The sequence below is a fragment of the Trachemys scripta genome, chromosome 5 (assembly GCF_013100865.1).
Source record: "Trachemys scripta elegans isolate TJP31775 chromosome 5, CAS_Tse_1.0, whole genome shotgun sequence".
Lineage (NCBI taxonomy): Eukaryota > Metazoa > Chordata > Testudines > Emydidae > Trachemys > Trachemys scripta.
The window spans coordinates 77,591,158-77,612,883 of record NC_048302.1 but is presented as its reverse complement, the minus strand read 5'-3'; the positions used below and the strand labels follow the sequence as shown (position 1 = coordinate 77,612,883).

Sequence of the window (21,726 nt, the reverse complement as noted above, 5' to 3'; positions counted from 1 at the left end):
GCTGAGCTTCTGGGTTGCCCCTCCCAGCAGTTTCATTTCCCCAGACTCACAAAGAGGCAGGGGGGTGGGGATGGGGTTGGGGTAGGAGGCTCTCTCCTGCAGAGTTCTGAGATGCTGGGGGAGAGAAGCTACAGGGGTAATGTGAAGTTCAATCTAATATTTTATTATATTATTTCCTTCACATGGTAGATGTGATTCTGAAGACAGGTTGATAAGTTATATCTACCTTTTATATCTCTTTTAGGCCCCAACCCTGCAGTGAGATGTACGCAGGCAGATCCCTGAAGCCAGTGGTCCTGCATGCATGTCATTGTGGTTTGGGGCCTTGTTATCTAAAAAGAAATATTCAGTTTGTTGGATAAGTGACAGACCACAGGATAGCAAGTAAAAGAATAGTGCTGGGAGTGTCCTGTTCATTACCTGCCTTCACAGGTTATGGATAAATGAGATCCATACTCTGGGCACACATCCTGTGATGCAATTACACAGTCCTTTCACTCAATGATATTCCTAATGAAGTCAATGGAAATGTTGTCTTAGTAAGGATTTTAGAACTGTTCTATATTTGTGTACAATATGTTTCTAATGCTCAAGGAATTAAGACCCTACTGTTTTGTCCTTGCATAAAATAACGTTATCGGGAATCTAATGTGTCACTAATGAATTTCTAAATACACCTTTGTAACCAGCTCTTAAGGGTTTGCTGGCATCCCAAATGAAGGCAGTAAATGTTGTAGTACCATCTATTTTTACATGCATCTCATCAAGCTAGTAAAATATATGTATGATTCTCATAGCAGTATTTTTTCACCTGATTGTAAAATTCTTTGCTTCTCAATATATTTTCCCCAGTGTTAAAATTTAACTCTGTATAACTTACCTCCTTCATTGTCCTTGCTATCAGTGCACAGAGTTTCCATGGCTACATCACATCCTGCTCCTCTCCATCCTGGCTGGCAAACACAATGCCAACCGTTTTGGTCCAATGTACATCTTCCATTACTATTGCACAGACCAGGGCAGCCCTCTGTCAAAAGAGACAAAGAAGGAAACCACAAGTGATTTAAATATTGCAATTATTTTCAGTCTAAAAAAATACAAACAGGGGACACTTACTGGGAACAGGCCTTTATAACAGCACAAATACTGTAATTGCACATGGAAAGGAACAGCAACAATACCTAGGGAAATCTAATTCTTAACAAAGTGGCATCTTTGATTGGCCTGACACTTGAGACACCACTTACCTGTGCAGGCAGGAAATATATGCAACAATCCTCTAAAATACCTGCAGGCCAGACAAAATTAAGTTTTTATTTTCGTTGAGAAAGTAACAAGAGAGGAGCGCACAGTGCAAAATACAGTCATGTAAAGTGATACCATTTCTGTGCTTATGGTATAGATTAATATTTGCCCTGTGCAATATTGGTCACTTGCTGGTATAGATTTTGTTAAGCTCCTCGTTACTTTAAATAAATCGCTCCAGATTCTGAAGTATGAAAGTGAGTATGATTCTATGCACGCAGTAAAAGAGAACATTAATTTTATCTGGTCTCAGAGTTGCCGTATATTCATGTGAAATTACAGTGCATTAAATAATCACACAAAGTATAGGCCAGTTTTAATGACTATACTTTATGCCAAAAGTACATTCCTTTTCACAGAATAAGCAAAGCCCAGGAAATAGTGAAGCAGCTTAGCATCTATTCTAACAAACATTAGGATTCAGGCTGCATACGGATGGGACAGGACTGACAGGATTTCCAACTAAATGTAATAGCTGTGCGTATTTGATTACTTAGGACGGACAAAATGAAATACCATAAGGACCACAATAAAACATTGATAGACTGAACAAAAACACGGTAGTGACGTGCTTCAAGACAGATAGCGGAGAGTGATTCTTTGTGACAATCTCCCTAAGGCTTTTGTGCTGTTACCTTTATATCCTATCTTGTCTGCTTTTATGGCCAAGGAGGGAAAATTTGGGAAACAATTAAAATAATTTAATATATCCAAAATCTGTAATTGTTTTCAGTCTAACATTATATAAAAACAATATCTATCACTTCCTACTGATGAAATCTGGCATGCAGCCAACATGATCTGTATGAGGATGATGACACTTTATAAATATGTAGATTCTAGTTCCTTATCTATGATAGTGAGAAGACATTGACAGAAGCAAGTACAGAAATGGTATTAAATATCCTAAGAAGAAGTGGTGGCTACAAATCAGATATTTTTGGACACAACAGTTATTTGTAACTTTACACAGAATAAAAATAAATAAAACTTGCCACCGCATTTTTTTATTTTTATTGGTTTTGCTTTATCTACCTATATGTAAACTAGAAAACTGCCTGGTTTTGGTTAATGTTTAGTCACTCTTGGAACAATCTGTTCAAGATAATTATATTAATTTTTCTTCTAAGGAATTATAAATTTACTGACTCCCTTCTCCACCTATGTAATGTGAAATAAAAAGAATTCTATGGGGTATTGTCTTTTGTAAAATGTTGAAGGTACAGAAGGACGGGAATCATAACAGCCTCTCACCTTAACAAGGTCTGAGAGAGTTATACTTATGGATATCATGTCATCATGCCAGGCTGAGATTAGTCTTGCTGCCCTGTTTCTTTTCAGGCTGCAGTTGCCAACTGTATTTATTAACTGTATGTGCAGAAGGCTAATTTTGCTTCTGAATACATTTCTTCTGCTTTGTTTATAGAAGACAGAGATTTAATTCCCCTACTGACAAAGTGTTACAGAAGTCACCTGAGTGCACTCAAGACTTATTGTATGAAAGCCTGGATATTGTCATGAATATTGCCATATTCTAATGAAAAAAGCACAAAAAAGGAATAGAAAAAAGGTAATTTGGGGAAAGAGGGATAGGGATTTTCTTTTTGGAAGTATTTTTTCACCTAATTTTTACCATAACTGAAGATACGAGAAACTCTGCTGTTTTATGTTGGGCCTTATTCTGCCCATGAATTTTGTATCCCTGATCCATTCCATTGCAAACATTGTAAGGCTTTTACAGCTTCTCATACAAATCTTAAAATAGGATTTCACATAGATTTTCAAACATTTAGAGAAAGGGAAGCAACAGAATGTGTATACAAAATTAATTGGGTTGTTCTCTTTATTTAATCAAATTATGCATTAGAATTGATGGTTTCTTACTCGGCCACAAGAGTGTCAGTTTGCTTCTTTTCTTAAATATTTAATGCTTCACAACTAAGTGCCCAACTAGCAGGATTAATAAAACGAACAGCAAATGCACTGTTATCTTCAGTTTTTGGTTTTGGAAAATATTAATGTATTTATACAGTATATATAGAAACTTATGTAACAATTAGTTAAATGTTCATGTGTGACACAAAAGGTTTAGTATTTTAAGTTTGAGGTATGTATTAAAAGTAATGTGAACCAAATTTATAATTCATGGAATACACATAAGAAAAAGTTGCTTTTGCCAAATCTAGTGCAGTGGTCACTATAAATATAAATATATCAATAAACATGTAGGCATAGGCAGGTCAACAAAGAGCAAATATACAGTACCTTTAACTATCTTATCCAAATAGTGAGCTTGAGAATTAAAAAGGAAAAAAAAAAAAGAACAGACAGACATTTCAGAAGTGTCACATAGGACAAGAATTGTTCAGAATTCACATGCAAATAGAGCAGGTGCAGCTGACATGAGAGAGACCTTACAGCACACAACAGAAATGTATTTCATAGCTTCTAAAAATGCAAAATATTATTTTTCAGCAAATGTAATCATGATTCTATGGAACACTCAGCATTTAAAAACAAGGCTACAGAATAAACAGATGCTACCTTTCAAAAACTGGGTGTTTCTTTTTTTCTTCTTCCTTCTGACTGCTTTAGACATATTTTGACTTTTATGTAGGACAAATATGAAAGCTAGCAAAGAAATATGATTTTAATGCAACTTAGATCAGTTACTTAGTTTATGAACTTTAAAACACTGACCAGGCAGGAAGATCATGTATTGCTCAGACAATATAACCAGCACTATATCTTAATTCTGATCTGGATTAGTAGCATTTTAGGGAGGAATAATTTCCCTCTGCTTTAGCTAAACCCAGTTATTCATCTGAGCACACACAGCTAATTATACAAAACAGTGAGCTACATTATGGGATTTTGTGTGGAGGATAGTAGTCTAATAGTGATGAAGTTGAAATTACCAAATCCATTTCATGTAGAAAGAAGGCTGGTGTTAAATTAAGGTTTTAGATGTATAAAAATAAATAGCATTGAATATCTAAGAATAGCAAGAATCCAACCATAAGTAATGATATCTAGAAAGAGAAGAAGCCACTAAGACATGTTAGTTGTATTCTATACCACTTAACCTTTTGGTAATTGAAATCTGGAAATTTGGAAGTGGGGTTAGGGGGAGGACGGGAGAAAATTTCAGCTTCCTAAGCTTTGAGGAAGAAAATGTAAGATGCTCAAAGCATAACTTATTCTTGATAATGAGAAGGTTAAAAGTTGACAGGACAAGATGTAAATAGTAATAACAGGACATTTAAGAGACAGTAACTACAAAGTAAAATAAACCACAACTAAAAAGAAAAGAGATATACCTGCATTTCAATGTGGGCCCAATTCTCCCCTCATCTACACCAGTGTAACTCCACTGAGTTTAGCGGGGTTGCTCTTTGATTACTCTCTAATGTGCATGAGAGAAGAATCAAGTCTTGTCCATATGAACTGTGAGCACTAATATTTGTTTGAAGATTATATGCAGTATATTTTTGCTACTGATATATTTAAAGTATTTACACATATGAAGATATAGCACATTATGAACAAACAGCTTAATAAGTGGAATAATAAAATAATAAACAGTTATGGAATGGAAAATAACAAAAATGAAATGGAAAAAAATCCAAAAAACTGGGAAAAGCATGTTTTTATTAAATGAGCTGACCATGCAGCATTGCCTGCCTGAATGGTACCAAAACTAAGGAGAGGATCATATAGTAAAATATTAAGTGCAAGGGTAAAGGGACCAGAGGATCTCTAACTACTTTCCTCTGTCCACCAAGAGGCTCCTTCATGGGATTTGGGACAATCTATCTAGTGTCAGCCACTGGCACATATATATTTATAAGGACTCCCTTGCCTCTTTCTTTCTGGTATTCTGGTATGATAAAGCATTCTCACGAGCAGTTTGGCTAATGCCAATAACCAGGAGCCAAAAGGTTAGCTGCAGTATCACATGATGAAATAGAAAAGAGGCAGTAAAACAAATCTATCCGCGTGCTATTTTGACAGGGTCAGGAGGGAGATGTGTCCAGGCCTCCTCAACCAGCAGGGTGGCAGACTGATGCAGGGTTTAGGTTAAAGTATGTTAAAAAGTTTGATGGTGTGAGGAGGGTAAAGGGAATTCTCATGGCTCTGAATGGAATGTGGAAAAATACAAGCAGAGGTGTAAAATTCCAAAGATTTTCTAGTATTATTACAAAAACAAACAACCCCCCCACAGTATATATTGCACTCACAGATCGTGCAGTATAAATAGGTACATATTTAACAAGTGGCAGATACATTTCCCTTATAAATTGTCCTGCAAAGAATTGTTAATGCTGGTTGGAAAACTCACATTTACCACTGTATGTTTCACCACAGATCACAAATCAGACTTTTTTTAATTTAATGTTTCCCATTAGTCTTCCATTAGAGATATAAGTAGGTAACATCCTTAGCGTATTCATATGCTAGTTTCTGTAGATGTGCTAGAACAGCTACAGTCTGCAAATAAGTATATATTAAATCCATTTATTCCAATCAGCTCCTGTTTAAATCAGCATGAGCAGCATACCCATTGATTTGATATTCCTTAATTGGTACTCACTGCACTGTTTTATTACTGATTACCCTGTCATAAAGGATTATAACAGTGACATAATTTTAAATGCTGTATAACAAATTCATATTCTTATTAATTTATTCATACACTTTACGAGAGATTTTCACTTACCATAATCTTTCTAGTCAAAGATTAGAATATAACATGCCAAATATTCTGTTTAGTAAATAGTCTTGTCAGGAAGTCTATCTAGTCTGATAATATGCCAAAATACTTTGCCAGTATTAGCAGTTTTTTCTTCAGACTGGGAACATAAACATCGTTCTTAGGAAAATTAGTTATGGGCTTTACTATTTAATTTTTCCTGTTCTGGGAAGTTTGCTAAAAGGAAAAAATAATTAAACCTCTCATATAAGTTTGGCTCCATAAAAAACACATGAGCATGCCTTGAATGATTCAAGAATGGAGACTATAATATGGGTATTTGCCTTGGCTACACATAGCAGGCTTTAGGCAAATGATTTAACGGATGCTGTGGATTAATGCTGGTGGAGGAGGATGTGGAATGAGCATACCTGTATGTGGAAGAAGTATGAAATGAACTTCACAAAAATAGCAGACACATGGATGGATCATTAACAAACAGTTCAGCATCGATATAGCTGTATAGTACTAACATTTAATTTCATTTTGGAGCCCAATCATCCCAAAAGGGGTGTGCAAAACTAACTGCAGCATGTTTCCTTTTCATCCACTTTACAAAATAATCCTTACAGTCCATAAACCTAATTATGGACTCATTTACAGCGGTGTAAATCCAGGGCAACTCTGCTGTAATCAAGAGTTACGTCACTATAACTAGGAACAGAATTTTGCCCCATGACACCATCTATCAAGAAGCAAGGAAGTAAAAAAAAAAAAAAAAAAAAAAAAAAAAATCAACCAATCAACAAAACCCTGTCAGTCTAAGCCAGCATAAAAGACTGAAGCTGCAAACATCCCCCTCCATCTTTTTTGCTTCCTTCATCTTGGAGGACGCTCACATTCCTTCCATTTTCTAGCTCTTTCTCTTTTCCTTAGTCCTCTCCAGTCTTGGCAGAAGAGAAAAAGAAAGAAGAAATCAGAAAGAATGAAGAAAAACAGAAGGAGAGGAAAGAGGGTAAGAGAAGCATTCTGCTTCAGAGCAAGAGCTAGCATCATAGGGGAGAGAGCCACTGGAACATTGCTTCTACATTCTGTATGTCTTCCTCTCAGGGCTCAAAACCTAGCTTTGTATTGGATCAGCCTTTCTCTTAAGAAGCAGCAGGCACTACTCTGACTCAGCTCCACAGCTCTGTAATGTCCCGAGCAGCTGTCTCCCTGCAGAACCACTTTTTCACCCACACTATCACATTAAAATAAGTGTTTCTGAATTTTATGTGAAAGCACTGGACCTCCTGGTGGTTTCTTCAGTTCCTTTTTGGTCTACCTGGGCTGCTACTCTTCTTGTGCTCCCTCCTGATAACCAGTTAATTCAGTGGGAGAAGTCCCTATCCATTAAAAATATTGCTCCATACCTTCACCATTTCCATAGGCTTGAAAGAGAAACATACTTACCTTGTGCATAACTGAGGTTCTTCAAAATGGTTGTCCCTGTGGGTGTTCCACTTTAGGTGAATCTGTGATCGGAGAATTTCATCAGCAGTGCCTAGCTGGGTCGTACATGTGCTATCCCCATTTTGCATCGCCTCTGGCGGTTACATAACATTGTGCGACAAACCCCCACTCAGGCCCTTCGCTGCTGCAGAGTCCCTAGCATGAAACTCTGAAGTAGAGGGGAAGAGGGAGGATAGTAGAGTACCTACAGGGACAACCATCTCAAAGAACCTCAATTACTGCACAGGATGAGTAACCTTCTCTTCTTCGAGGAGTGGCCCTGAGGGTTGTCCACTTTAGGTGACTGTAGAGCAGTGCCCCTCAGTGGAAGAAATGGCTTCCGAGTTGTAGTGGTGATGGATGATAAGATTGTGAGTCCAAGCAGAGTGGCTGATGATGAGTACTGCTCTATTGTGTAGTGCTCTCTGAATGAGTGGGCTGGTGCCCAAGTTGCTGCTATGCAGATGTCCACGTTGTTGAGGAAGAATATTGATGTAGAAAGCGAACTGGTGGAGTGTGTGTGGGCCCCCAGTGCGGGTTGTATGTGTTTCTGGTGGTAGCAAAGGTCAGTGTATCCAGAGATCCATTCTGAGAGCCTTTGTTTGGATACGGCATCTCCTTTAAATCTCTCTGTGATGGAGAGAAATAATTTCGGTGACTTTTAGAAAGTTTTAATCTTGTCAGTGTAAAATGCTAGCACCCTTCTGACGTCCAGGGTATGGAACATTGCTTCTCGTCTGTTCCCATGAGTTTTTGGAAAGAATGATGGGAGATGGATGGGCTGGTGCAAGTGGAATGAGGAAACTATTTTAGGTAAAAACTTTAGATGGTGTCTTAGAAAAACCTTATTTTTAAAGAATACTGTGTATGGACGGTATGTCATGAGAGCCCCAAGTTTTCCTACTCATCATGCGACTGTGATAGCGATGAGAAAAGCCACTTTCAATGATGGGGGAGAAGTGAACACCTCGCTACGGGATCAAATGAGAGTCCAGTAAGGTATCGTAGCACTAGATTAACGTCCATGATGGAGTAATGGCTTGTATTTCAAGGTAAAGATTATGTACACCGTTGAGAAATAGTTTAGTGGTCAGGTGGGTAAAGACTGAAAATTTTTCAACTTTGTGGTGGAAAGCTGTGATTGCCACAAGGTGTACTCTGATTGAGCTCATTGAGAAACCTGATTTCTTAAGTTCCAGTATGTAATCTAATATCATTGATAAAGGAGAGGTAGTTGCCACTCTTTGTCTGTTCTGGCACCATATGTGAAATCTCTCCCATTTGTGTAGGTAGGTATATCATGTAGTAGAGCTTCTGCTGTTTAATGGTAAGGCTCTTACTTCCTCTGAACAGGTCATGTCACTGCCTTGGAACCATGGAGTAGCCATGCTTTCAGGTGAAGTATTGCCAAGTTTGGGTGGAGGACCTGGCCTGCATCTTGAAACAGGTTTGTCTAGACCACAAGGGAGCTATCAAGATGATTCTGGATTTGTCAGTCTTTATCTTGTGTATGACCCTAGATAGAAGTGTAGGGAGAAACCTGTACAGTAGAGGTGCACCCCATTTGAAGAGAAAAGCATTGCTTAGAGATCAGGGTTCCAATCCTGCTCTTGAGCAGAAGTGTGGGCACTTGGCATTCTGGGTTGTCGCAAAGAGGTCTATGGTTGGGAATGCCCAGCATTTAAATACCCCCTACAGTACTCCGGTGTTTATTTCCCATTCATGGTCCTGGGAGAATTTTCTGCTCAACATGTCCACGTTTTGGCATCCTGGTAGGTAGGAGGCTAAGATATTGATGTGGTGGATGCACCAGTTCCATAATCATATCGCTTCAGTGCATAGTGAGTGTGACTGTGCCCCCCCCCGTCAGTTTATATAAAACATACAAGCGACATTGTCTGTCAACACCTTTATGGACTTGCCGCTGATCATGGGTAGGAAGTATGAGCATGAGTTGCGGACTACTAGTAGTTCTAATAGGTTATGTGCAATGTTGATTCCCAGGGGGACCACGCGATCTGGATTGTGTGGTTGTGCAAGTGTGCCCCCCACCCTAGCAGAGAAGCATCCTTTGTGAGTATCACTGATGTAGGGGTCTGTGCGAAGGGAACTCCTGCGCAAACATTGTGTGGTCAAGTCCACCAATGCAGAGAGCTTTTTATTGTGCCTGGCATTGTAAGGTACTTATTTATTCTGTGTGTCTGTGTGGAATGTATACTGTCCTGAACCAGCCTTGAAGGCAATGCATGTGTACTCTGGCATGCCTCACTACAAATGTCATTGCTGACATATGGCCTAATAGTTGGAGGCAGATCCTTGCCAATGTCTGTGGGCTGGTTTATGTTGTAGTGATCAGATTGACTGAAGTGACAAATCTGTGGGGATGGTGGGCAGGCAGAGAAGCTGTGGCTGCCAGTTAATCGAGGAAGGCCCTGATGAACTCTAGTTGCTGCACAGGCGTGAATGTTGATTTTTGCTCATTTATTTGTAGGCCCAGTTGTGGGAAGAGTGACATTGTCCTTTGGGTAGATCCTAAGGCTTCTTCTTGTATGGAGGCTTTGAGTAAGCAATCGTCCAGATAGGGGAATATTATGGCCCCTGGTACTTTCGAGAATACCCGTTGAGCCGTAGACAGGCCAAAAGGGAGTACTTTGTATTGGTAATGATCTTTTTCCAGAACAAATCTGAGAAATCTCCTGTGTGAAGGATATATTGTTATGTGGAAATATGCACCCTGGAGGTCGAGGGCTGAGAACCAGTGCCCTTGTTCTAGTGCTGGAATTATTGTTGCTAACGTGACCATCCTGAACCATTGGGTCTTCATGAATTTGTTGAGTTTCCTTAGGTTGAGAATGGGCCTTCATCCTCCAGTTTTTTCTGGGTTAAGAAATAGTGGGAGTAGAAACACTTCCCTCTGTGTTATGTTGGTACTGGCCCAAGTGCAGAAGATGATTTACTTCCTGTCATAGTAGGTGCTGATGAGAAGAGTCCCTGAAGAGGGATGGGGAGAGAGGAGGGTGGGGGGAATGGAGGTAAATTGGATTGAATAGCCAGTCTCAATAATTTGTACTATCCATTTGTCTGATGTGATGATCTGCCACACTGGGTGGAATGGAATCAGATGGTCTCCGAAAGGATGGATGGTTGTGGATGATTCCAGTACTTGCAAATAGGGGAGGTTTTTTGGGCATTTGACCAAACCATAAAAACTGCTGTTTAGAGGGGGGTTGCTGGGATGTCGATGGTTCAGATGGGAGTGTTGTTCATCTTGTGGGTCTCTGCCTCTGTCTTTGCAGGTCATATTACCTCTGTAGTTTTGTATATTGTGCGGATCTTGCTCTTTGCTCTGAGTAATATTTCCCATTTTTTTCTCTGTGTAGGAGTGTAGATGCCTATGGATCAAAGAGTCACCTTGAAGTCTTTTAGTGTCTGAAGCAACTCATCTGTCTTAGCTGTGAACAGCTTCGGGCACTCAAACAGGAGATCCTCAACAGTGGATTGTACCTTTTTGGGAAATCCAGAGAAATGGAGCCATGAAGCTCGTCGCATGACTATGGGCATGGAATGTGCTGCTATGTCTGCTGTGTCCAGTGAGGCTTGTAAGGCTGTTTGAGCTAGGAGTTGGCCCTCAGAGATGACTGCTTTAAATTGCTCTTTCTTGTCCTCAGGAAGATAAACAATAAAGTCAGACATCTTTGAATAACTGGAGAGGTTGTATTTGCCATTAATGCCTCATAAGTAGCGATCCTGAAATGTAGATGAGAAGGCCTTATGCCCAAAATTCTAATCTTTTCAAGTCCCTATCGTATGCAGTGGATCTAGATTGATGTTGTCTGCTGTGCTCATTCATGTCCTCTAACACCAGAGTCTGGTGTAGAGCGTGAAAACAAAAATTCCATTCCCTGGGAAGGGATGTAATATTTTTTGTCTGCTCTTTTACAAGTACGCGGAATTGTTGCTGGGGTCTGCCAGGAGGGCAATCTTGGATGAAGTCAGTGTCTGGAGGAGGTCCAGCAGCTTATGTTGTGACTCTGCAACTTCTTCCAATGGTATCTTTAGAGAGTCCGCAATCCTCTTAAGCAGCTCTTGGAACTGTTTAAAGTCATCACCTGTTGTGGGTAGTGGGGGCATGAAAGCTTCATCCAGAGAAGAGGAGTAAAAATTGGCAGCTGGGGTGACCTCTTCAGGTCCCTCAGGTGACTCTTCCAGGGATTCAGAGAGTTCCGGCATTGAGGGTGATGGGGAATGCGTTGACCTCTCTCTGTGTGTACTAGGAGGCTTAGAGTAGTGTTGATGGTATGCCACCCAGGGGTCCCAGTAGGGCTACTGTGGTGGGGATGGCATTGGTGGAGGAATCCAGGGATGTCTGTAGCACCCATGAGATTTGGGTCTGGGATGGTGTTCAGATTATTCTGGAGGACCCGGTCTGGTAGTTGTCCGGATCGGAGAAGAGTGATGTGAAGTGTAAATTTCCCTTTCCTCCTCATCCTCCTCCTCCCTGGAGAAAGGAGGAACTGACGTGGATGGTGGTGTAAGCTGGTATGGTATTGAGCATGTTTGTGCCAGAGAAATTGCCGTGATGCCGAGAGCATCAGTATTGAGAAGGGTGTCGTTAGCGGTACCGATGCAATTACCATGGTTAGTCAGTGCCAAGGATTGTGAGCTAGGTGCTATGGAAGCAGAAGGTGGTGCCATAGACTGCAGTGCTACTGAGCTACTTGGTGCTGCATGTTGAGTAGCTCCGATGGTACCGAGGAAGGGATGGTAAGTTTCCCTTTGTTGCTTCTGTCCGAGCCTGCCCGCTTAGGGTTGTTGGCTTGCATGGTACCTGCGATACTGGAAGGTCCTGATGCCTCAGAGGTAATTGGCCTCGGTGCAGTTGGTACCGATAGTGTCTGATGAGTCAGGGATTGCCTCTTTTTGGTAGATTCCCTGGAAGGGGAGGTCGTAACCCGCTTCTTGGCCACCTTTTTGGAGGAGTGCTCTTTTCTCTGAGAGGGTGGTGGAGAATGCATGTCAGATGCTGCTGGTGGAGACCATTGCCCAGGAGAGGTCTGTGATCTGGATCAGCCGGATGCAGAGACATCTCCATGAGTAGGAGTTTTAACTGAAGATCCCTTGATTTCATGGCTCGGGTCTTCAGATTATGGCAGTGGGAGCACTTCTGTGGTACGTGTATCTTGTTGAGATGGTGGACACACTGTGAGTGTCCGTCAGACACCGGAATTGACAACCAGTAAGTGAGGCAGTGCTTAAAACCTGGGAGCTGGGCATGACCCTTAAAATAGGGTTTCTCCCATGAAGAAGGGTAGCTACGTTATCCTAAAGGTATAATATATTATAATTTAATGGGTATAATGATATTTAAATGACTAAGAAAAAAGGTTTGGGGTTTTTTTCAGGAAAAATGGGGAAGAGAAAGGATAACTAAAAATTATTAACTAAATAAACTGGGTTCTAAAACTACTAATCTAGGTTAATTCTTAATCTAATGGTAAACTCGGAGGCACTGCCAATTGCTACATTTCAAGCCCAGGGTGATAGAGAATGAATTAAGGTGGGGTGTTGGTCGCACAGCGCTACGTAACCCGCAAAGGTGGCGTGAGACAGGGACAGCACGTGTGCGACTCAAGCAGGCACTGCTACTGAAATTCTCCGATTGCAGGTGTAGGGATGCAGATTCACCTCAAGTGGAGCACCCAGAGGGACACACCGCGAAGAAGAACCCCTGTGCACTCAGGTATAGACCCTTTTAAAAGGAAGAGAGCACACTGAAAAAAACAGTTTTACACTAAACATATATATCCCGAGAGTCAATAGCTTTTAAGCAGATCAATAAACCAAGCTAATACCATCTTAATTCCATAGTAGAAAATCTCACTGTAGGTGATTTAGGATATCAACAGTAGAATAGCATCAGGAGGACAGTTTATTAGTGGCATAATCTCCCCTACAAGAGTTTATTGATAAATGCCTTTTCACTTTTTTAAAGTGTTATGAAATTCTTAATATTTTATCCTTACAAATACAACTATGCTTGTATATAAATTTGTTTTACATTGCATACATGTGCACACACTCAAAACTATGCTAAAAGAAAGAACGGTTACTTACCTTCTGTAACTGTTGTTCTTCGAGATGTGTTGTTCACGTCCATTACACATTAGGTGTACATGCGCCGCGTGCACGGATGTCGGAAACTTTTTCCCTTAGCGGCTCCCGTCAGGCCGGCAGGGCCCCCTCCTTCCCGCCAGAGCGGCGCCCCACTCCAGGGTGTATATATAGCCCTGCCAACCCGACCCCTCCGGTTCCTTCTTGCCGGAGACTCTGACAGAGGGGAAGGAGGGTGGGAAGTGTAATGGACGTGAACAACACATCTCGAAGAACAACAGTTACAGAAGGTAAGTAACCGTTCTTTCTTCTTCGAGTGATTGTTCACGTCCATTTACACATTAGGTGATTCCCAAGCTTACCATTGGAGGTGGGTAGGAGTCAAGGTACAACTGACTGTAGCACAGCCCGACCGACCATCGCGTCCTCTCTGGTCTGATGATGGATCGCGTAGTGGGCTGTGAACGTATGTACGGACGACCAGGTGGCTGCCTTACAGATCTCCTGGATAGGGACCTGCGCCAAGAAGGCCGTTGAGGACGCTTGGGCTCTAGTCGAGTGGGCCCGGATCTCCGGGGCCGGAACATTGGCGAGTTCATAACAAGTGCGTATACAATGCACAATCCATGCCGACAAGCGCTGTGTCGAGATAGGCAAGCCTTTCATACGTTCCGCAATAGCAATGAACAGCTGGGGTGTTCTGCGGAACGACCTGGTCCGTTCCAGGTAAAATGCCAACGCCCTTCGGACATCTAGGGTATGTAGGCTGCGGTGGTGAGGGTCCGTATGGGGTTTTTAGGAAAAAACACCGGTAGGCAAATGTCCTGCCCCATGTGAAACTGTGATACCACCTTTGGGAGGAATTTGGGGTGCGGCCTCAGTTGTACCTTATCCTTATGGAACACTGTATAGGGTGGTTCCGAAGAGAGGGCCCTCAATTCCGATACCCTTCTGGCCGACGTGATGGCCACGAGAAACGCCACCTTCCACGAGAGGTGCGTGAGGGAGCAAGTGGCTAGGGGCTCAAAGGGAGGACTCATGAGTCTTGTTAGGACTAGGTTCAGACTCCACGCCGGGACAGGCAGGCGCGAGTAGGGAAACACCCTTTCCAGCCCCTTGAGGAATTGGGCCACTGTGGGGTTGGAGAACACTGACCCTCCCAACTCTCCCGGATGGAAAGCCGAAATAGCGGCTAAGTGAACTCTAATTGAGGCGGGCGCAAGCCCTTGATTCTTGAGGTGCAGTAGGTAGTCCAAGATCGACGGAACTGAGGCTTGTAAAGGCTGTATGCGTTGAGGCTCACACCAGTGGGAGAACCTTTTCCATTTTGCCAGGTAGGTCGCTCTTGTAGAGGGCTTCCTACTATTAAGGAGGATTTGCTGAACTTGGTGAGAGCACCTGTGTTCTGCATCATTCAGCCAGAGAGATACCATGCCGTGAGATGTAGCGAAGACAGGTTCGGGTGGAGTAGGTGACCTTTGTCTTGCGTGACTAGGTCGCGATGGAGGGGGAGGGTGATTGGATCGGCTATGGACAGTTCCAGCAGGGACGTGAACCAATGTTGGCGTGGCCAGGCCGGGGCGATAAGTATGATCATCGCCCTGTCCCTGCGGGTCTTGAGGAGAACCTTGTGTATGAGTGGGAATGGAGGGAAGGCATATCTCAGGCTCCCTCCCCATGGGATCATGAAAGCATCTGCTAATGATCCCCGGCTGAGGTTCTGGAACGAGCAGAACTGAGGGCATTGGCTGTTGTCCCTGGTGGCAAATAGATCCACCCGGGGAAAGCCCCACCTCCGGAAGATCGAATGCAGGACGTCTCGCCTCAACGTCCATTCGTGCATTCGGTAGGATCATCTGAGGCGGTCCGCTAAGCCGTTTTGAATCCCCAGAAGATACGTTGCGATGAGGTGTATCGCATGGGCTATACAGAAGTTCCATAATTGGAGTGCCTCGTGACAGAGGGGAGAAGACTGGGACCCGCCCTGCTTGTTTATATAGAACATGGCGGTAGTGTTGTCCGTCAGGACTGCCACGCTGTGACCTTTTATGATGGTGCGGAAGGTCTGACAGGCGAGGCGAACCGATCTTAGCTCCTTCAGATTGATGTGAAGCAGCTTGTCTTCTCTGGACCACAGCCCTTGGGTCCGCAGTTCCCCCAGGTGCGCCCCCCCCAACCCAGGTCCGATGCATCTGTTACCAACGTCAGAGTGGGCTGTGGGGCAGCGAAGGGGATCCCTTCGCATACCTGTTGGCGATCGAGCCACCAGCGTAGCGAGCCGAGCACCTGGTTTGGGATCGTGACTACTTGATCCAATGGGTCTCTGTTGGGGCGATGCGTGTGGGCGAACCACAACTGTAAAGGCCGGAGCCTCAGGTGGGCATGTCTGACCACGTGTGTGCAAGCTGCCATATGCCCCAGAAGCTGCATGCAACACCTGGCCGTTGTCGTGGGGAACTTTTAGACCGAGCTTACGGCTCTGTGAATTGACATGAACCGTGCCTCCGGTAGGCTCGCTTGCGCGGTTACCGAGTCCAGGGTTGCACCTATGAAGTCCAGCCTCTGTGTGGGGACTAGCATGGACTTGGGCACATTGACCCGGAGGCCGAGCTTGTCGAGCGTCTGCAAGGCCAGCGTCACGTGGGATCGGACCTCGGCCTCCGACCTGCCCGCGAGTAGCCAATCGTCCAGGTACGGGAACACACGCATCCTTCTCTTTCGAAGGAAGGCTGCTACCACAGACATGCATTTCGTGAACACTCGTGGTGCTGACGCCAGGCCGAAGGGCAGGACCGTAAATTGGAAATGGCGCTGGTCGACAACGAAGCGCAGGAATCGCCTGTGAGCCGGATTGATTGCGATGTGAAAATAGGCATCTTTCATATCGAGGGCAGCATACCAATCCCCCGGATCCAGGGATGGGATAATAGTTCCCAGGGAGACCATACGGAAGCGAGCTTTGATCAGAAACTTGTTTAGATCGCGCAGGTCCAAAATAGGACGGAGGCCTCCTTTTGCCTTGGGGATCAGGAAGTATCTGGAGTAGAATCCTTTCCCCCTCAGGTCTGTTGGGACCTCTTCTACTGCTCCAGCAGCGAGAAGGGTCTGAACCTCCTGCGTGAGAAGTTGCTCGTGAGAAGGGTCCCTGAAGAGGGACGGGGAAGGGGGATGGCAGGGAGGGGGCGAGGAAAACTGGAGGGTATAGCCAGCCTTCACTGTGCGCAGGACCCATTGGTCCGATGTTATGCGCGACCATGCCCGGTAGAAATGGGACAGGCGGTCTTTGAAAAACAGAGGAGGATCCGGTATGGAATATGGTACGCTGTCCTCGGGCGTAGCTTCAAAAGCCTGGTTTATTCCCTGGCTGTGGCTTGCCCTGGCCGTGACTCTGGCCCTGGTTAGGCGTATTGTTACGTCTCCGTCTGTTATCCCTGCCTCGACGGCGGTACGGCTCGTGTCGGGGGCGAGGGTGGTATTGCCTTTGCGGTGGCTGGGGTTTAAAGGGCTTACGCTGCGTTACCGGAGTATGCATACCCAACGACTTAAGGGTCGCTCGTGAGTCCTTAAGGCTATGTAGCCTGGCGTCCGTCTGGTCGGAAAACAAGCCCGAACCTTCAAACGGGAGGTCCTGTAGCGTGGTCTGCACCTCTGGCGGGAGACCTGAAGCCTGCAACCACGCTGAACGCCTCATCACGACTCCCGACGCAATTGTTCTAGCCGCAGCGTCGGCTGAGTCTAGTGCGGCCTGCAATGACGTCCTGGCCACTGCCATTCCCTCATCCACCAGGGCTGTGAACTCCTGATGCACGTCAGGTGGGAGGGAGTCCTTAAACTTGGCAACTGATGCCCAAGAGTTAAAATTGTGCCTGTTTAGAATCGCCTGCTGATTGGCGATCCTCAGTTGAAGGCCCCCAGATGAATAGACTTTCCTCCCGAATAAGTCCAATCTCTTAGCTTCCTTGCCCTTGGGGGCAGGAGCCTGCTGGCCATGCCGCTCTTTTTCGTTGACTGCCGAGACCACCAGCGAACAGGGGGACGGGTGTAGAAAGAGGAAGTCAAACCCTCTAGATGGGGCGAAGTATTTCCTCTCCACGCTTTTTGCAGTTGGCGCACTGGAGGCCGGTGTTTGCCACACCGTCTTATAGTTGGACTGTACTGTCCGTATAATTGGGAGAGCGACTCTGGAGGGGCCCTCTGGGCTCAGGATATCGACCATGGGGTCGTCCTGCTCTTCAGTCTCCTCCGCTTGCAAGCCCAGATTGAGGGCTACCCGGCAAAGCAGGTCTTGGTGTGCCCGATGGTCAATCGGGGGAGGGCCGGACACCAGTGTGCCCGCTACCACCTCGTCTGGCGAGGAGGAAGAGGTCGGAGCCTTCTGCCCATCCTCATTGTCCTGCAATCCGGCATCAGCCAGTTGTTCCTCTGCGGCCTGACCCGCAGCGTGGGATTGGGACGGCACCGTACTCAGTGCCGAGTCCACTCCTTCCCGCTCCGGTGGTCTAGAGACCGTTGCCTCCCTATACGATGTCGGGCGGTGCCGCGGGGAGCGGGATCGGTACCCGGATGGCCCGGATCTCAAGGCCCTCGATGGGGGCCCTTGCTGGTGGTAGGCCCAGGGTGTCCAGAATGGCCATTGGCTCGGTTGGCCCCATTGGGACTGACCGTAGTCCCTGCTGGCCTGTGACCTATGGGCATACCCGCCATACCGGTCTGAGTCAGTCCCCGAGACCATGGACGGTGACCTGGAAGGCCACGGTGGGGCCGTAGGATGGTGCCGGTCCGGTTTTGGGGAGTAGCGCCTCCTCGACCAGGACCTGGAATAGTGCCTCGCCGACCTGGACCTGGAACGGTACCGGTGATCGCGGGACCTGGAACGGCTACAGCTGGTCGGCCTTGGGTAATGAACCGCCGACGCTTCGCGGTGCCGACTCGTGCTCAGTTGCTGAGTCGGTGCCGACCGCTTGGTGAAGCCCGACTGCTGCGGTGCTTCCTGCGCCGAGGGCAACCGGGAGTCCACCGAGGCGGAGCTCGACCGGGACCGGTTCCTGGAGCGGTGCCGAGACGGCGACCGTGAAGGGCGCACCATTGCCGGCTTGCCTCTGCGCGGCAGCATCGGCCGAGCGCCCTCAGCGCGTGCCGGGGCCTTGACGGACAAAGCAATGAGCTCCTTAGCTGCCTCAAACGTGTCCGGAGTGGAGGGCTGTTCCACGAGCTCCTCCAGCCCATCATCCTCACTCGACGCGCCCATCCCGGGGCTCGACGGGGCTTTCGGCGCCGGAGCCACTACCGGGGTCCGTGTTGGGGCCGTATTGGCCTTAGGGGCACTCGAGGTCTTTACCGGTGCCGCCCTCTTGTGCAGGGAGCGTCCTCGGGCCTTAGGTTGGCCCTTCGCTTTTGCCAGTGAAGACGATCGGCATCGTGTATTTCCCCGCTGGGTCGGTGCCGCGGGCTTCGGGTGACCCGCCGGTACCGGTTCCCGCACCGATGCCGGGGCGCTCCGCACGGAGGCAGATGGTGCCGTCGAAGTGGAGGGCTGTAACGCCGTCTCCATGAGCAGCTGCTTAAGGCGAAAGTCCCTCTCTTTTTTAGTTCTGGGCTTAAAGGCCTTGCAGATCTTGCAGCGCTCTTTCTGGTGAGCCTCCCCCAGGCAACGGAGACACGAGGCGTGGGGGTCGCTCAATGGCATAGGCCTGCGGCACGTGGCACAAGCCTTGAAGCCTTGGACTTGCGGCATACCCCGCCGCCCAGGGCCGGTGCCGGGGCTGAACAAACAACCACGGCAGGAACTTTAAGTACCCCAATGAGCTGTTAACTACTGGCTCAACACTACTACAAACTAACTGATAACTGCTAGATAACACTAATGACTATTGCTAAGGGACACTCTCAGACGAGAGACAGAGTTGTTCCAACGCCGCCACGGACGGTAAGAAGGAACTGGAGGGGTCGGGTCGGCAGGGATATATATACCCTGGAGCGGGGCGCCGCTCTGGCGGGAAGGAGGGGGCCCTGCCGGCCCGAAGGGAGCCGCTAAGGGAAAAAGTTTCCGATGTCCGTGCACGCGGTGCGCGTACACCTAATGTGTAATGGACGTGAACAATCACTCGAAGAAGAATATTATTAAGGTGCAAGGTCAAACACTTAAAAGTTAGGAAATGCCAGGATTAAGGTTGCCTGTGCAATTTTAGTTTGGCGTCCTTGTACATAGGCGTTATGAGTTAGTCTTTAATAAAATATTATATACAATTTTTTCCTTGAAACCCTGCCTCATTCAGTGCACAAGATGGATAGTGCTCACTTAGCGAAGAACTATTCAATATTTTGTTCTCCTCATTCAATATGTGGCTCATAACTTATTTACTGCTCACCATTCAGTCCCTGCTCTAAAGACAAAATTATTCATTTCTCCGGGGGTTTTCTATGGTGCTTATCACTAAGGCTATGTTTTAGTCACAGGTATTTTTAGTAAAAGTCATGAACAGTTCACAGAGAGTAAACAAAAATTCACGGCCCGTGACCTGTCCATGACTTGTACTATATATCCCTGACTGAAGCTTGGAGTGGAGTGGGAGGGTGGCCCAGGGGCGCTGCGGGTGCTGGGGAGGAGGCAACCCAGGAGGTGCCGCAGATGCTTGGAGGGGCAGTGGTGTGCGTCCTGGGGCTGTGGCAGTTGGCGGGGCTGGCTGGCTTCCGACCTTGCTCCATGCCTCCCCAGAAGCAGTGACATTCCCCTCCTTCTGCTCCTAGGCGGAGGCGTGGCCAGGCAGCTCTTTACTCTGCCTCCGCCCCGAGTACTGGCTACGTAGCTCCCATTGGCCAAGAACTGCGGCCAATGGGAGCTGTGGAGGCGGTGCCTGCCTCCCGCTAGGAGCTGAAGGGTTTTGCCTCTTCCAGGGAGCCCCCTGAGGTAAGTGCTGCCCAATCTGTCCTTAAGATTTAACTAAAATAAGTGTTTTAGAATGACAATGGACATATTTTTACTCAAAAATAATCTTATTTTTGAGTGAAAATACACATTTTGCAGGTTTCTTCCTGTCATTGGACCAATCCCATTAAATCAAAAAGATTTTGAGATGTTTCATTTTTATGTCAAATATTAATATGACATTGAATCATGTCATTTTAAGAGAAAAATGTGTATTTTCTTTCACTCATAACTCTGAAATTTCAAAAGAAGCTTTTCTTAGCATGTATGAAGAATTTTTAGTATGTATGAGTTAGGAACATTAAAACACTTTAAACATATATTAAAAGTGTGTGTGTATATATATTAGGGCTGTCAAGCAATTAAAAAAATTAATTGTGATTAATTGCACTGTTAAACAATAATACAATACCATTTATTTAAATATTTTAGATGTTTTTTACATTTTCAAATATATTGATTTCAATTACAACACAGAATACAAATATCAGAGGGGTAGCCGTGTTAGTCTGGATCTGTAAAAGCAGCAAAGAGTCCTGTGGCACCTTATAGACTAACAGACGTATTGGAGCATGAGCTTTCGTGGGCGAATACCCACTTCTTCGGATGCATGTAGTGGAAATTTCCAGAGGCAGGTATAAATATGCAAGCAAGAATGAGTCAGGCTAGAGATAACGAGGTTAGTTCAATCAGGGAGGTTGAGGCCCTCTTCTCAGGAGCGCCGCCAGCTTTTCTGCCGCCTAAGTGGTGGAAGGTCCCGCCCTGAAATACCCCCCCCCCCCAGAGGCGGCGGAAGGTCCCACCGCAGAAAAACCGCTGCGAACGCCGCCCCCCAAATCACAGCGCCCTAGGCAACCGTCTAGGTCGCCTAATGGGTTGCGCCAGCCCTGCCTCTTCTAGCAGTTGAGGTGTGAACACCAAGGGAGGAGAAACTGCTTTTGTAGTTGGCTAGCCATTTTTCTCCTCCCTTGGTGTTCACACCTCAACTGCTAGAAGAGGGCCTCATCCTCCCTGATTGAACTAACCTCGTTATCTCTAGCCTGACTCACTCTTGCTTGCATATTTATACCTGCCTCTGGAAATTTCCACTACATGCATCCGAAGAAGTGGTATTCACCCACGAAAGCTCATGCTCCAATACGTCAGTTAGACTATAAGGCCACAGGACTCTTTGCTGCTTTTACAGAATACAAAGTGTACA

General features: G+C 45.7%; 1 protein-coding gene across 11 annotated transcripts in view; it reads right to left on the bottom strand.

Moving 5' to 3' along the window:
* TENM3 (teneurin transmembrane protein 3) overlaps window positions 1-21,726 on the bottom strand; it is a 1,277,620-nt gene that overhangs the window by 78,504 nt on the left and 1,177,390 nt on the right. For 5 of the 11 annotated variants that reach the window (XM_034771468.1, XM_034771469.1, XM_034771474.1 and 2 more), the window contains one exon: window positions 881-1,027. In XM_034771468.1, the coding sequence (XP_034627359.1) occupies window positions 881-1,027 (147 nt within the window). Of the gene's footprint in view, window positions 1-880; window positions 1,028-1,940; window positions 1,962-3,570; window positions 3,598-21,726 lie in introns of all 11 variants that reach the window. The other 6 variants (XM_034771464.1, XM_034771470.1, XM_034771471.1 and 3 more) reach the window with 3 other exon arrangements.